The 11,970-nt window shown below is 45.0% G+C and overlaps 1 protein-coding gene across 1 annotated transcript; it reads left to right on the forward strand.

Moving 5' to 3' along the window:
- Positions 1–884: 884 nt before the first annotated feature.
- On the forward strand, positions 885–8,339 carry enc1 (ectodermal-neural cortex 1; the record flags this gene model as incomplete). The annotated part of the gene is made up of 2 exons (XM_083899087.1): positions 885–1,109; positions 6,558–8,339. The coding sequence occupies exon 2, from the start codon at positions 6,564–6,566 to the stop codon at positions 8,337–8,339; it is 1,776 nt and encodes a 591-aa protein (XP_083755213.1). The 5' UTR covers positions 885–1,109; positions 6,558–6,563.
- Positions 8,340–11,970: the final 3,631 nt, after the last annotated feature.

Below are 11,970 nucleotides of genomic sequence, written 5' to 3' on the forward strand. Positions count from 1 at the left end.
GGCAGCTGAGACTCTACTGGCTGCAATGATTGGTAGACGGCGGTAGGTGGCGCCACATGCAAAAAAACATGATTTCAAAACATAAACATGATTTGCAGTCTGCAAAATATATATTTTTTAATGCAAATATTTTGTCTGTACTGTTGTTGTTGGTGAGTTCAGTTTGTTATATGAACATTATTCCTGAGTCTCTGTGACATATTAGGAGGATTTTATGGCCAGTTGCTTTACATTTATTACACAATGCACCTTTAAATTGCATGAATCACTCTTGTTTTTCTTTTTCAACCTTAGAGGGCAGTAAAATCACAAAAAAAAGTGGCCTTGTACTAATGTGCACTTTGTATTCAAAGTGTAGCACTGACGTTTGGCTTTTTAGAACTTTCGAACAGATGGGCACTAAATGGGCAACCTTCAAAATAAAAGCAAGTTCGCTTGGTGCGCGTGGGCGTGCGTGTGTGTGCCTTTGGAAAACTTACTTGCTGGTGTGGAAGAGAGTGTAGAAGGTCACAGTTATTGGTGTTTTGGAATGATAAAAAAAAAAGACAAATTCAACCCTAAAGAATCTAAGAAATCAACATGGAGTTGCATTTGTATTGTTGTATTTTTGTTTACATCCAACTCCCACCCCCTCCTCTCCTCCATCAAACACTTCATTTCCTGCACGAGGAGGTGACGCCCCCCCCACCACTGTGAACACACCCACTGATTTTGTGAGAGAGAGAGAGAGAGAGAGAGATGTGAGAGCGCACAGACAGTCAGTCAGTCAGGAGCGGAGCAGCAGAGCGCACGACAAGGAAACCTCCTCACACTCCGGTGAACCATTGCGCTCGGACTCTTTGACTATATACACGTATAGTATGTCAGCATATACATACAAATATATGTATAGAATCGGAAGTAAGAGGTAAAAAAAAAAAAAAAAAAAAAAAACTCCAACCAGCGCGGTGAAGGAAAAAAAAAGAAAAAAGCACGGGCTTTCCTTTATTTCTTGACATTCCGGAGTCAAGTCCACTCCCGAGCGCAGGACCTGCATCGTGGCTCTCTCAGAAGTGGCATGTTCCAGGGAGACTGCGGACAATATTGAACTCCTGCTTTCACCCAAAGAGGTACATATATCTGAATAACATTATTATTATTATGTTATTATTATGTTATTATAATGCAATCACCGCTGGCTGCATCCCTCTCTCTGCTTCCCCTAATGATGGAGAACAGTTTTGTTGTTGTTGCTGTTGTTGTTGATGACATTAAGTGATGATGTAAACTATGATTTTGTTATTATTTACCTCTTATGGAGCTGCCTCTTTTCAATAATTCTTTCTGGAAAAAAAAGGTCCTCACACATGTACACACACACACACACACACACACACACACACACACACACACACACTCACACTCACACATCTTCTCTCCTCCTGCTTTGTGCCACTGCTGCCGAGATGTTTCACATGTTTGCAGGGCGACATCAGGTGCGAAACGCAGACTCCTCGTGTGCTATAATGAGATCATTTTTTAGTGGCTTTTAGTTGTAAACTCAGTTATCCTCTGCTCGAATGTGTGTGTGTGTGTGTGTGAGAGAGAGAGAGAGGGAGAGGACAGATGGTGTGTGTGAGACTATAAATTTGTTTGATTTGGATGAAGATTGATGCAGACTTGTGGATCAATAGTTGCCCGCGTTCTGCTCTCTTGTTTTGCAGCTTGTTTAATTATTTTTCTCCCCCACTATTCCCTTCTACACGCAAATGGCAGATTTATTCACTTGGCCAACAAGCCTGGTGTTTACTTTTGAAGTCTCTCTCCCCCTCCCATCCTTCTTCCTGCAGTCCATGGTTGACTGTGTGGACACCTGGCAATGATTTTAAACAGTCAGTGCAGCCAGTCAAGGCCCAGAGCCAGTCCAGAGACTCCTTTTTCTTCCCTTTCTTTCCCCAGCCCTCCCCTCTTATATTCTTTATTGTTGTGGCATATAGAGTGCACTTCCTGCTTGTGTGCTTTTCTGTTGAGAGAGTTCACGGGGGGGGGGGGGGGATGATGACAGCTCGCACCGTCATCCACATACTCACTGATGGCATGTCGTTCTTGCTCCAGGAGCACAGAGGACTGGAATGTACCCGACACTGTGACTGTGACAGAAACTATGCTGTGAAATTGATCGCAGGCCGTGGACAGAATACAGTCCTCGACGAGGACACCCGTTGTTTGATAATTATTGACACCAGTGCTTTTCACAAGCAATCAATCGGCCTCTTAATAAAAACCAAAGAGGGGAAGTAAAAAAAAAATACCAGAGAAGAGGGTCACACACCCTGTTTACTTTTTCTCGTAAAAAACGGACACTCCAGTGAATTTTGGTTGAAGGACACTTTGTTTTTCCTGTGTTTATTTGTTATTTTCATCGAGGTCATGCATTACAAAGAAACTATCTCGATGCTGATGGAAAGCAAAGAAAAAGTACACAGCAGAACAAGCCATTCTATCACATTGATAATAATGGCAACAGGTACTTGGCTTTTTTAAAAATGTGTGTCATCTGGGATTTAGCAGCAACATGTTGCACGAAGTGTCGCTGCAACCCGTTTCCCATCAACAGCCGCAGCGACGCAATACTGTGTAATAATCTGATTTTCCAAACATCCTGTTGTCAGGATGCTACAGTGCAACATATTTATTACACTGACAGTCCAAAAATATACTATAAGTGTGTGTGTGTGTGTGAAATGTGTAATAGTTGTCAGTGATACAGATTTGAGACACACTCATAAAATCTGTGCTGCACAAATCTTGGGTGCAACTCAATGTGAAACAAAGGACAAAGTCACTATTTTAAATTACAAATGCACGAACAAAAGGAGTTTCAGGAGCTGCAGGCTGACTTGGTAATCCAGGCCTTATCCTTTAAAATGCAAATGGTATGAGAATGTGGTTTGCTGCTGCTCTTCCTCTCGCCTCTCCTGCACTTGCTGCATGTACGAGTGAGCAGAGCTCAAAGTTTTTTGCAGGGACGCGTATATGCAATCGCACGGGCCCGGACGAATAGATGAAGACATTCTTTAGTGGGGACATTTCTGAGAGAAAAGGGGCTGTGTCATAACCTTTGTTGTCATCGAGGTGAGCTGAAACGGCGTGTCTCTTTGAGTCATTTCAGAGAAGAATGCTTTTCAGTGGAGACGGAGCAGAGCGGCCAAAGGGCAGCAACAGTGACATGTGATTCACTGTTGCTGCCCTTTCATTCATTTTTTAGGATCCGTATTAACTCCGTTAAAAAACTGCAGATTTTCATTTTGCGAGTCATCACTATTCTCGATCGTGTTCCTGTTGGACTAATCAAGGTGTATATCAAGCTGTCAGCTACTGAGCCACAGACCTGGACCACTGAAGGTTACGTATATATCAATATGCTAATGGTTAGCACGGGTACATCCTAAATCTCACAGGTTTACTGCCTTAATTTATTCGGATCAAGATCATGCCACATAAAACCTCCGCTTACGCTATAGCGTCTGAGTGTGTGTGTGTGTGTGTGTGTGTGTGTGTGTGGAATGTGCCGTGCAGGTGAGAGGAAAGGCGAGGACAGTCTCATTAAAATTGAGCCAGAGGCCAGAAGATGACGGGGCTGCTGGTTTCGTCAGTGCCGGAATGCAATAAATCCTGCTGAACCAAAGTTGCGGTCGGTTTTCGCATTTAATTAAGTTGTGATGAATAATGTTTCGCTCCCTCTTGTTATTATTATTATTATTGTGAAATACGACTCTGTGACTTGGAAACGTTATATATACTGTTTGTATACGTATAGCTTTTCGAAAGTCATAAGTTAAGCCAACAGGCCCCAGTGGCTGTAGTTTTTATGCGTAGGACGTGCAAGAGTGGTATCAATCTTCTCGTCTATCCCAGGGCAAGAAAATTGCGGGTAAACACAGATCGCAAGAGAGGCAAACTAATTACTGAGGCCATTATATTGGCTTGCAAACTCATAACGCCGGAGTGGAAAATGGACACAAGTTATGGGCGAATGAAAGGGCTTTATTTCCTACAACCTGCTTTAATAACCTCAAACAGCCAAACCAATGGATGTATGAGACATGCGCTGCATCATGTCTATATGTATTTGCTGCAACCCACTTGTTTTTGTCCACTCTGCACTTTAGGTGACGTACTGTCTCAAGACTACCATCACAGCATTTGCTGCCATATCGCACAGTCAGTTTGAATATATTCTGCTTAACTCTACTGTTGAAAAAAGCGAGGACACGAGGTAAAGTGTATAAAAGGGACACATAATAAAGACATAATGGTAATGCATGCTGCATTTTTGTGTTTTTCACACTTGCATTTGGCAACACAACATCCAGCCTGGGTGTCGTCTGTCATGTTCCTGGAAACTGTGACAGTAAAAAAAATACAAACTGTGTTGAAGCTAAAGGTGCGAGTGACACCTTTCTACAGAAAACTACACAGGAGTTTTTTTTTTTTTTTTCATCTGCACTTGCAGCGTTCAGGCCTAGTTGTCTGTTCATGAGACAGCAGTCTGAGGATGTTTTGGAGCGGATGATGCAACCTGAGGAAAAATAGAAACCCATCCTTAGCGGCCGGGTTGCAGACAAATTATTGATGACACCTGGGAACTTTTGAGGTCTCAAAATGTTGATGTGAAAATCCTTTTTTTTTTTTTTTTTTGAATGATCAAAACCTCACCACCTGGAGGTTTGAAGAACTTTTACTCACTGACAGTGAATCTGTGCCCGCTGTGGCCAACTCAACCTCACTCAACTTACGATGGACTGTGATCTTGACACGCTTTTGTGTAGATGGTGTTTTATATGAGAAAGAGAAAAACACTCAATGTTTGTGTGAGAATATGGATTTAAAGGTAGGGTTGGAGATCGTGGAAAAACTGTTTGAGCAGGCGACATTTTGAATTCATTAAATCCAAGCCCCTTTCTTCAGAATTCTCTCCGAACCGCTGCCTCCAAGAACACAAGAACGCGCAAATGGTTGTTAATGAGGGGCGTTCACGATTCACGAGCGTTGCGCAACATCTGTAACTTTCTGTACTTTTTGGTGACGCTAACTTTCTGGGGCTGCAAATGATGGTAACATCATGATAACAAAATTGGAAATGCTACAAACATCGCCAGTACAGTACTACAACCTCCATCTGCTTGAGTGGAGTATTATCTGCGTTTTAAAGCGGACCTAGACCGGAAGTTCCAATTAACCGGAACAGCAGATCGGCCTGCTCCGGGCACTAGTCCGGGCACATCCGGTTGCGTGCATTGAACCGCAGAAGAAGAATAACGTCCGTTGTGGAGGTGTTTCACGAGCGACAGTGTCTTCTGACTGCGGTGGGGAGTCGTGAAGAAGCTATTTTTAAACACTGTTAAAACAATGTTTTGATAATGAGTAGCAGTGCATTCACTGTTCCAGAGGGGGGAGCTGCGATTCTGAGAGCGGGTGTGCTGAATATGTCACTTCCGGGTATTGGCCAATCACAAGACTCAGTCTTCTGGGGGTGAGATTTATGTCTGAAATATCACGGCTGGGGAACAGCGTCAGAAAAGAGGATTTCTATCGGCTCGTTTACAGCAACTAGGAGTTTTTTGACCATAAAAACAAGTTAATGTATGTAAGTAGACCTCCATAACTCACATATATGCGCAACAGGACCACTCTATGTGAGCTTTAAGGTCAGGTTTACTGTCAGATTATGAACACCTCTGGAGCGGTCTGCTCAAAGAATCTGTCAGCTGTGGACTTACCAGGACAGACGGGGATTCAGTATCTCTGGAAATTCAGTGCTGGAGGCTCTTGTCATGCCTCGAAATTGGGTGGAATGAAATTGAGCCCTGAGCGAGGACAGCGCAAGGACAGTGAGGATGGGAGCTGTGACTTTCTGTCAGGGCGAGAGTGGAGTAAATTCAGCGCAATTCTCAGAAGCTTAAAAAAAGAGTCCCACTTTCAGTTTCTCTCCTCTTCTCGTATAAATCATGGCATTGAGACAAGAGGGGGGATTATTACTGCTCAGAGATGAAAGTGGAAAAGCACTCTGCTCTCTGAAGAGAGGAGACTTGTTATCTATTTGACCTTCATAACAGCCAGATGTTACGAGTACTTTTAATCGTTCACTGGCCTCCTAAATGTCTTCGTATGTCTTAGAAAGGTCCGCAGTAACCTTCAAAATGCACTCATTAATCACTTTATGGATATTAGGGCTGAATTTATTCATATTTCACTTTTGAGCGTCATGAAATGATGGTCACAGGGTGTAATGTAAGCATATATGACGCACTACAACACCATAGTACACATGGGTATATTACACTTGGTATGGACAATGAAAATAATGAAGTTCATCAGTGGGGGGAAGATTTAAATCTTTCCATCTTCATTTGCATACATTACAAATCATAAAATGTCACATACTTGAAAAATTAACAGATTGAAGGTGGAGCAGGAGAATCATGGTGATAAATTCTAGTGACACTTCACTGCTATTGTCGCTGTATTTTGATTTGTGTGTTAAACAGAGATTCTTCCTGTCTTCTCTCTCCCAGGATTCAATGAAAATGTCCGTGTGTGTCCATGAGAACCGGAAATCAAGAGCCAGCACTGGCTCTATGAACATCTACCTGTTCCACAAGTCCTCCTATGCCGACAGTGTCCTCATGCACCTCAACTCACTGAGGCAGCAAAGGCTTTTCACAGACGTCCTGCTTCATGCCGGCAGCCGCTCCTTCCCTTGCCACCGTGCCGTGCTGGCCGCCTGCAGCCGCTACTTCGAGGCCATGTTCAGCGGTGGACTGAGGGAGAGCCAGGCCAGCGAGGTGGACTTCCATGACTCCATCCACCCGGAGGTTTTGGAGCTCCTGCTGGATTATGCGTACTCATCACGTGTGGTCATCAATGAGGAGAACGCGGAGTCGCTGCTGGAAGCGGGCGACATGTTGGAGTTCCAGGACATCCGCGATGCGTGCGCTGAATTCCTTGAGAGAAACCTTCACCCGTCTAACTGTCTCGGCATGCTGTTGCTGTCCGATGCCCATCAGTGTACCAAGCTGTCCGAGCTCTCTTGGGGCATGTGCCTCAGCAACTTCCCCGCTATTTGCAAGACAGAGGACTTCCTCCAATTGCCCAAAGATATGGTGGTGCAGCTTTTGTCACACGAGGAGCTGGAGACAGAGGATGAGAGACTGGTTTATGAAGCTGCCCTTAACTGGATCAACTACGACCTAGAAAGGAGGCACTGTCACCTTCCGGAGCTTCTGAGAACGGTCCGCCTTGCTCTGCTGCCTGCCATCTTTCTGATGGAGAACGTTTCGACGGAAGAGTTGATCAACGCCCAGGCCAAGAGCAAGGAGCTGGTTGACGAAGCTATCCGCTGTAAGCTGAAGATCCTGCAGAACGATGGGGTTGTGAACAGCCCATGTGCTCGACCAAGAAAAACCAGCCATGCTCTGTTTCTTCTCGGAGGGCAGACATTCATGTGTGACAAGTTGTACCTGGTAGACCAGAAGGCCAAAGAGATTATCCCCAAAGCTGACATACCCAGCCCGAGGAAGGAGTTCAGTGCCTGTGCCATAGGCTGTAAGGTCTACATCACCGGTGGAAGAGGCTCAGAGAACGGTGTGTCTAAAGATGTGTGGGTCTACGACACTGTTCAAGAGGAATGGTCCAAAGCAGCCCCGATGCTCATCGCCAGGTTTGGCCATGGCTCGGCAGAGCTAAAGCACTGCCTCTACGTGGTAGGAGGTCACACAGCAGCGACTGGCTGCCTCCCAGCATCGCCGTCGGTGTCACTCAAACAGGTGGAGCAGTTTGACCCGGTAGCAAACAAGTGGACCATGGTGGCTCCTTTGAGAGAAGGCGTGAGCAACGCAGCGGTGGTCAGCGTCAAGCTCAAGCTCTTCGCTTTCGGAGGAACCAGTGTCACCCACGACAAGCTGCCCAAGGTGCAGTGCTACGATCCGCAGGAGAACCGATGGTCTGTGCCTGCGTCCTGCCCGCAACCGTGGCGCTACACGGCCGCCGCTGTGCTGGGAAACCAGATCTTCGTCATGGGCGGGGACACAGAGTTCTCAGCATGCTCGGCTTATAAATTCAGCAGCGAGAGCTATCAGTGGACTAAAGTGGGCGACGTGACAGCCAAACGGATGAGCTGCCAGGCTGTAGCGTCTGGGAACAAACTGTATGTGGTGGGTGGATACTTTGGCACACAGCGGTGTAAAACTCTGGACTGCTATGACCCAACATTGGATGCCTGGAACAGCATCACTACTGTGCCATACTCGCTCATTCCCACCGCTTTCGTCAGCACCTGGAAACATCTGCCTGCTTGAGCCGCAAAACTCTCGAACTACGCCATTCTCATAAGGTTTGTTTGACCTCACGTTCATCTTTATTTGCCTGAAAATAATTGAATCCAGCAACTTTGACATATCAAAGTCTGAACCACTGCATGTGGGAAAAAAAAATCTGGGAATGTGAAGCAGAGCTAGAAAGCAGTGAGATAATCAAACACACACTCTCCAACTGCATTTTGATGCTTGTTAGCTTGAGGCTGCACCTAAATCTCCGAAATGTGGATAATGTCACTGCCAGATTTAACACGGAGGGGAAATGTCTGGAATATAAGAGTCAGTTCTGCTGGTTCTGCTTTGTCAACTGTCCAACACGAGTGCTATTCCTCAAAGGCTTTGAACCGTTCACTTTTATGACGCTGATAGAATAGGTAGAGTCCTTGTTTGCAAAAGAGAGAGGGGAGGACGGACCTGTGTGGGACTGATAGGGGTTTGTGTGCATTAGTTAACTGAGTTATGTGGCTATGGGGATGGGCTGAAGGACAGAGAAGGTAATTGAAAGAGAATGGGATACTTTTATGGCTCCTGTGGGGGAAATCTCTCTAAGAGGCAAAAAGGGGGGTCTGCCAATTATACAAGCCACACACCAGCAGGCTATGACACCCTGTGCGAGGCTAATCCACTCTCGTTCGCCTTCCTTTTGTCGAGGTTATGGTTCTTAACACTGGGCGAGTGGGAGGCAGCCGCTGACTCAGGCAGCGTTGGAAGCCATTCTTCATCACTCGCGAGTGGAGGTGACTGAGAGTCGTGTCAAAGTGTGAAATGAGTCTCCCCCCCCCCCCCACACTCACCCACTCCCACTATCCCCACCAGAACCCAGTCAGACACACGTCATCCTTGACAGTCATGGGCTGCATCCACACAACACTAATCTGTGTCCAGATAAGCGTTTCAGATCTTTATCAGAAATAATCTAGCATCCATAATGGCACAACCGGAAATGTGAACTGCATAATTATTTGCATACATTGGATATGGGTGTGCCAGTGTAAACAGGAGCAGCTGTTCACTTAGTTTTGGAAAATACTACGAACGGATTACAATTGAGTCATCATGATTACAGTCATTAGTGTCTTTGGTGTGAATCTGCATCAGATGAATTGCGTTTGAATAACGAAAATGTAGCAGTGTGACTGCAGACTTGGTCTCACTGTCGGGGTGAATTCCAATTCCTTGCTTAACCCTCAATCTTAACCCTCAATCTCAAAAATGCGCGCTCCCGCTAGTGCAAGTGCTGTCCCGATTCTCAGAAAAATTAAGTTGAGGGCCAAGTTTAAGGGCTGTATCGCCCTCAATATTGAGGTTTTCCGAGACCACCCTCGAGAGCAAGGGCTACCCAGAATGCATTGCGTGTTTTGACATAACAAAGATGGCGTCGAAAGCAGCGAAACGAGTACGCTACAAATTAAGTATTTTCTTTGAGATATAAATATGATGAAAACCCTTGTATTATCTTAGTTTAGGCCCATATTACGGATTACTGACGTCATTGTTGCGTAACATTTATTTTTATTTCACAATCTTTTGTCAATAGCCGGCCGGTGCGGACAAGCGATCGTTTGCTATCGTTTACTTTTCAATAAGCCGTGGTGTGTGGTAACTGTCAGCTGAATATGTCCGTGGTTGTGGTATTTGTATGAGTATCATCTTATAACTAACTGACAACCTAATAATAACTTGACTGACAAACGGACCGTAATAAATAATCGTGACGTAAATGTGTTCTTCTTCTTCTTTTTTTGGAGTTGACAGACTGGACGCAGCTTTCACGTTATTCTGCCCCCCACAGTCTGAAGACGTATCTGCATTTAAGGGGTGTCCTTATTTCTAAGTGACAAAATAACCCTTAACACTTGGTTTTGAGGGCCAGTTAAGATTAAGGGTTGAACTTGAGGGTTAAGATAGGAATTGGAATTGGCCCTTGATCTCAATGGTCTCCTGTAGCTACGCCTCAGCCTCATCCAAACCCTGCTCCTCTGCTCTGACGATAAGCAGTCCAGACGTATGTGGAGCATGTGTAGTCAGCAGGCAAACCTGCATCTTTCCGCATTCTGCTGACTCCAGGGTTCCAGTCGCATCGCAGAATCCCGCACCTTAGGTGACCTCCCACAACCATTCTGCTGTATTTGTTATGATAATTGAGCTCCTCAGCTGTCCAGAACAACACGTTCTCTCGTCCGACAGAGTCAGGAAACAGCTCAGAGCAAGCTCCCATGCTCTAATACTGCGATGTTCCTCTTCTCGACTGCGCGAAATATGTTTGAAGACTTATTATTCCCTTTTCTTGTCACAGACCCATTTCTGAAAGAGATAGACGAGAACCCAATCTAAGCCAGTGAGCAACACGGCGCTCAGTGAAGGATTTAAATCCTACCACTAATTTAATACAGAATTTGTTTGTTTTTTTTTGAGCGCCTGCCTGTCATGGCAACTGACAGTCTACTCGCTGAACCTCGCCGAAAAAGACAAACTGCGAAGGAATGGAAAAGAAGGGCTGACTGTTAAGGAATAAAAGGAAAAAGGAAGTATGTTAGACCTCACAGACGGAGACTGTAGCTTGTGTGAGAAAAAAGAGAAACTTTCTCCCAGGGGAACAATTCTTACTTGTCCCTCTTTTAAAGTTTTTTTTTTTTTCTTTGGAAAGCTTGTAGCGAGGGCCCAGTGATACAGATGGAACCCCAAAATATATATATTGAGTGATGTAGAGTGAAGCCATTAAAAAATATATATATATATATATAATAAAAGATAAGTAGTCCATTGTTCAGCAGTCTGAACTGAACTGTGCATGAAATGCAACGTTAAAACTCCAATAATTGCAACTGAAATCTCGCCTTAGACACAACAGCTCGCCTCCTAACCTCACACTGATGTATTGCCGGCTAATCCGAGGACAATAACTAAATAAATAAATGTAGCACCGCTACAAATAAATTCTCTGTCTCTTCATACACTGAGCTAAAGTAACCTGATCGGCTTCATCTGGTTTCCACTCCCCATGGCAAGTTTGGCAGTTTCGAAAAGGGTTTCCAGTGAAAAGAATGAACTGTGTGTGTGTGTGTGTGTGTGTGTGTGCGATGGTGCTCAGCGTTCAAGGAAATATAACAATATTTTGAAGGATGTGCCCATTCACTTTGATGCCAAAAGCATAAGTGGAAAATTGATAGCTTACCAACGAACATGAAACCACAGTCAGTCAGCTTGTTAGCCAAGCTTCGGTCTCGTATCTCTCCCAGCTCAGTGCTGTGTGTGTCAGACATGGAAAATGATCTGGCTGCAATTATCAGTCTGCTGGAGGAGGAGGGGGGGAAAAAAACAATCAGGCGTGTTTGCATTTCCTCAAAAACAATCGCAACCGTGACCGAACGGCATGAAGCCAAGGACGCAGCGACAGTGGCTACGACAAATGTCGGGGTGGGGGGGGTGGCGCACGTGGAGTCTGTTTTTCGGCTACATCCAGCATTTCTGCAAATTTGCATACATTATTTTATCGATTTTTTTTTTTTGTCTTTTGGCTTCTCCCGCTCTAGGGGTCGCCACAGATTTTTATTTATCTGGGCCTGGTACTGGCTCAAGGAGTACACTGGATGTGGCCTCCATTGTGGCTTGG

The sequence above is a fragment of the Microchirus variegatus genome (genome assembly GCF_963457635.1).
Source record: "Microchirus variegatus genome assembly, chromosome: 1".
NCBI classification, from domain to species: Eukaryota; Metazoa; Chordata; class Actinopteri; order Pleuronectiformes; family Soleidae; genus Microchirus; species Microchirus variegatus.